This window comes from Cryptotermes secundus, unplaced genomic scaffold, assembly GCF_002891405.2.
Source record: "Cryptotermes secundus unplaced genomic scaffold, Csec_1.0 scaffold101, whole genome shotgun sequence".
In the NCBI taxonomy this organism is placed as follows: Eukaryota; Metazoa; Arthropoda; class Insecta; order Blattodea; family Kalotermitidae; genus Cryptotermes; species Cryptotermes secundus.
This window is the reverse complement of record NW_019720704.1, coordinates 631,156-636,544: the sequence shown is the minus strand read 5'-3', so window position 1 is coordinate 636,544 and position 5,389 is coordinate 631,156. Positions and strand designations below refer to the sequence as shown.

The 5,389-nt window shown below is 40.5% G+C and overlaps 1 protein-coding gene across 5 annotated transcripts in view; it reads right to left on the bottom strand.

Annotated features, from left to right (window-relative positions):
- Positions 1 to 5,389, bottom strand: part of LOC111870922 (vacuolar protein sorting-associated protein 13D) — a 232,195-nt gene that overhangs the window by 158,129 nt on the left and 68,677 nt on the right. For all 5 annotated transcript variants that reach the window (XM_023863569.2, XM_023863598.2, XM_023863561.2 and 2 more), the window contains exon 17: positions 2,066 to 2,284. In XM_023863569.2, coding sequence (XP_023719337.1) covers positions 2,066 to 2,284 — 219 coding nt within the window. The remainder of the gene's footprint in view (positions 1 to 2,065; positions 2,285 to 5,389) is intronic.

The following is a 5,389-nucleotide window of genomic DNA, read 5'->3' as shown; positions in this document are numbered from 1 at the left end:
AACCACTTAACTCAGACTGACGCCAGCTCATTAACAGTCGCGGGAGACCCCCAGCTAACACCACCTAGCAGCACAACTTGTAACTACAAAGCATGCGCGCGCAACATGTCGGTTCCGGTTATTTTTGGGTCCCCCCTCATATTTCAATTCTGAATCAGGGTTTAGATTTTTGTAAACCAAAAATGAATTGAAAATGGCACAATTTATAAGGCACAAGGCAACTTTCTTTGTCCACTTTATTATTTTCCTAGGAAGAGAACAACAGGCCAAGTATTGATCGGCTCTATCAACTTCCTTCATGAACATATTATACTCAGAAATACAAATAGGCTTCTTTACTTGTCCATGTGTCCTTTGAACATCAACCATGCTCGAATTGTGAATTGCATAAATCATATTCACAACACGAGTATCCCTATCTCCAATAAACAGTTCTGCTATTTCAAACACTTGCGTTGGGTCCGATGGAATTTGTTTCACCCCTGGATTTCCAGTAAACTGTCCCAAAGTAGGCGTTTTGTCTACTTTTCCCCATGTGGCTGTCCCCACAATTTTACTACCTGCACTTTCTTCAGAGCTACTTTCACTTTTATTGTCTGTGGCCACAATTGTTTGTTGTCCCTTTTCACTGCCACTGTCTAAATCACTATCACTACACGTCTCAAAAGGAACGTCAGATAGCGTCGGAGAACAAGTCAGATATTTCACTTGGTTCTGAACTGCTTTTGTCCTCATTGCACTACTAACATCCTGCCTGGTACATAAGAGCTTGAAGGGTCAAAGATCATTTTCCTTTGGAGGGGGAACCCAAACAGCGAGATCAAGTTACTGCCAACTAAGCAAACATTCCACAATACTATGCAGTAGTCATTTCATTTGGGTGGCGCCCGAGAAAGGTATAGTGTGTTACAATCTAACATGTCCTAAAATCATAATATGCCACCAGTCCACCACGTTTAAAAGCGCTGGGCATAAAAATATGTCACCGGTCCACAAAGTGTTAATTTCCTATTTTCATTAATTGAACTACAACTCAGAATGGAACACAATTTCATGACTGTCTGAATGTGTCAAAGTATTATCTTGTTTTATTATGTTCACTGTCAGTAAACAACAATGTAGTAGTTTCTTATTTTAGAAAAAAACAGAATGAACTGTTGAAGAGTGTCTCTTATGAGTAACCAGACATTAAGCTTCAGGGACATCCAGCCTCTAGAAACAAAGCACAAAGATAATTCGTTCTGGTGCAGAGTGAAGCTGAGTCCCATGTTACTGCAACCTCAAATGGGCCTCCTGTACCACTCTTGACGAGACATGAGTTGGAGTCGCTGGTGGAGCTGAACATCCATTCATAGGACCTGAACCAGCCTGTTGCATCTGTATAGGAGTTGCCAGAAAGGTGATCAGGGACTGGACAAATATGAATCACAAGAAATACTGGGGATCCTTGACTGGATTCAGGCAAGCAAATGGACTTATACGAGGACCCTATGCTATAAGAGCGAATGAACTGTTGAAGTTAAACAGGAACCAGCTACGATGGGTGGTAAGATTACTTACAGGACACTGTCACCTCAAAGGACACCTCCTCAAACTGGGACTAAGAAACAGTCCAACTTGTGAGAGGTGCCAAGAAGAAAACAAAACAGCCACACTTATCCTGTGCGAATGTGAGGCCTTAGCTTATTTAAGATTGCGCCACTTGGGTCAGTATTTTATGGAACCAAGTGACTATTTCAACGTCTCCACGTACAAAATCCTATGCTTCATTCAACGTGCAGGATTGTTGATGGGATAATCAGAAGGAGAGGCACAATAGATCACTGTGGTTGCGGTGCAAGGGCCAAGAAGGCCCACCCCTTATACATACATTCATTCATTCATTGGAAGCACTGGTGGAATGATAATTGGCATGGGAAAATTTATGCTGTTTGAGAGGAACATGTCCTAATGACACTCTGCCCACCACAAATCCCAGAGAGAAGCCAGCCACTAATCACCTGAGCTGTAACACAGGATAGCATGACATCATGGGGCCAACTTCCTTATACATACATACACATACCGATAATGTCCAGGTTATTGAACTGTATGGATGCAATCTGAAGAGCCTCTCCACTTCCTTCATTAGAAGGACAGTTGGCACTGACGAGAAATATCTCCACTGTGATTAGTGCATCTGCATCAAGCATATCCAGGTTGACTGAAGGTGGGCGGCCCGGGGCAATGTGGGGAGGAGACACATGGGGTGGGGATGAAGGGACACCACTGCCTGGAGACACAGCTGAAACAAAGATAAGGAAAACAGCAACATTAACAAAGGCCAAATCCTTTCAAACCTTCGAAACCTGCAGTTCATCTGTATAATATTCAAAGATTCAATTCTTACCCCACAGAAAACGTAAGTGCCTTTGCTACAAACACCAACTTCTTAATGCCATTTAGGGGAATAATAACTGTTTATTGTGAGAATCACATGATACACATAAATACACTGTGTGGGCAAAATTACAACAATTACATAGAGCAACCACTGTAAAAGGATTAATATATCCCATCACAAAACATAAAATCTTATGTGACATAAATATTTATAGCACACTAGTATTAACAATATTTTTCATTGAATATTATTGTTACATGTTTCCTTACTGTTGCGTAACCTCGTTTCCACTGTTACATAACTTGGCAACCGACCGTTTATCAAGGGTCTGTCTAGTGGTAACTCGTTCCACCTCCCGTTGCCCAGCAACAGTTAAGACATGTCACATTATTAAAGTGAAGATAAAGAATGGTGGAACATGTAACCAACATCAAGGAGATGAGAAATGAACATAAAACACTAGTTAAAAAACATCAGGGAAAATACAACTTGGGAGATCCAGGCATAAATGGAAGGGTAATATTAAAATATACTTAAAAGTAACAGGTTGTAAAGTTACAGATGGATTCAACTGACTTGTAATGGATTCCAGTTGTAGTTTCTTCTGAACACACCACTGCATTCCATAAAGGGTGTGTATTCCTCAACACTATCAGCTTTCGAAGAAGCAATCCACCCATCAAGGTAGATTCAAGGGGACCAAAATAATATTGTGACGTATCTGAGCTATGCAGGACACCCCCCTCCAGCGGTGACATAACAGCATCACAGCAACTGCCACTGCTACAGTAACAGGCCAGTCAACATTCTATCCCCCTACCCTGCAGTGACATAACAGCACTTCCCACTGTGATATAACAAGGGGACACCGCTGATAACATGAGGCAACAGGGAATGGTATAAAAAGCCGGCTGAGCAGTATGTAAGCAGAGTGTGTGATCAGGAGTGACACAGTGTGGATTGTGAAGTCGCCGAGTCAGTTGCAGTCTAGCATTCGCTGGAGTGAATGGAAACAGCTGAGAGTTGTGATACTGCAGATGTCAGTAGTGGTGAGATTGTAAATTGTGTAAATGTAAGAGCATATGTGTAATAGATTTGCTATATCCAATATGGCATGAAGTTATGTGTTGCGTGACATATACCCAACACATGACAGTATGTTGGATTTGAGGCTGTCACACTGGTGATTATGAACAGTACTAACTTCAAAGGTGTGATACCGTGTAGACCAGTAGAAGTTCTGTGGAATTCTGAGGGAAAGTACTGCCTCAGCATCAAAGAGCAAGTCAAGCAAAGCTGCTACCTGCATCATTCTGGACACCTGCTCAGCCTACTCTTCAACCCTACAGATGGAGGAACATGTTCCTCTGAAATTTTACTGGACTACATACATGGCATCATGTGCCAGAAGCCAATCCTCTTCAAGTACTAACATGTCACACACTCACACTGGGCAGAACCAAAGCCTGCTTTTCTGAGCACAGTGCACAGTCATAACTCTCACAGCCTGTAGACAGCTGCTAGGGGGTACTAGAACCCCCATTATCTTAGTATAGAAATGTATTTTGTTCAGAACTTTGACTGGTGCCATCTGTACAACATATTCTTCACAACACCACCAGTTTTGGTTTTGAGAAAGAAAAGAGTGTACATCCCAGTGTAATGCTCCACAGTACTTCGCTGCTATGAGCTATACTCAACATCACGGTCAAAGGGTTTAAGGAATCAAAATGTTAACCGAATTCCATCATACATTTGAGAGATGTAATTGTATTTCCAATTGACAACACTTTGCTACTCTTTCTGTACGCATGGCTGTTCATTCCACAGTTATAAATTTGAATTTAAATTCCCAGACAGTGACTGGCTGTTCAGCAGATTTGGTTGCAGATACAAATCTTAAGTGGCAAAAGATTTCACACTACAAAGTTACAGAATCTTTACATGTTCACTGCATAAAGAGAAGTTTCAAACAGAAGAACACTGTCTGCTTTCTGCATTATCTTCAAACGTTTCTTGCACAGACATCTTATTGAGAAAATAAGTGATGGTCCAATTTGCATGGTTTCATGTAAAGTTGCACTTATTCTTCACAAATACAAACTGAAATAAAATTCTGCAGACTACACAAGGATACATTCACTTATGCACTCTGTACACAGAAGGCACAAAAAATGGAAAAAGCCAAGTAAAGAAAAAGATTTGTCCACCTTTGTTCACACCAAACAAGGATGGATAAATGCAGAAGAGACTGTGAAATTAAATAAGTTAAGATATGTCATGTCCTGCATAACAATTCTGGGGCATTTGCTCCATTTTGTTTACTTATCATGAACACAGATTTACAGAACAAGAGCAATGGCTACATAATGTATACATAATTTTTCTCAAAAATTTAGTGAGTTATGCTCGAGATGTGCACAAAATCACCTATAGGTCGTCCATGTAAAATATACATAGCTGTTGTCTGACATTAACCAAAACTGGAATATAGCAACACATTTTAGCAAAACTCTCCAGCACCAAATTTCACAAAAATCTTGTGGTGAATTCTTACATGTGGACTAGACACTTTAACCCTTTAACGTGGTCATTTAAATTCCGCGGCCGCAGCTCCTGCGGTAATATATTCAGCCGGCCATTTAAATTTTGCTCGAAAATTATTTATTCATCATTGTTCTTAAATTCTATGAGATAGGAACATGAAACTTTCACTAAAATGATCTTAAATTGTGGTTTTATAACCTTACCTTATAATATGGGAGCCCTGTATCTCGGCCATGGGTGCAGGTTGTTTAGTATTTGAGCAGTGAATGGTACGCCTTGAAGGATGAAACTTTCACTAAAATGATCTTAAAAGATGGTTTTATAACCTTGCCTTATAATATGAGCACCCGGTATCTCGGCTATGTAAGCAGGTGACGCCTTGAAGCATTAGTCTAAACACAGCGCTGGCTCACATTCACCAAACCAATACTGCGTATCTTTTCTTTTGCTCTTTTTTTT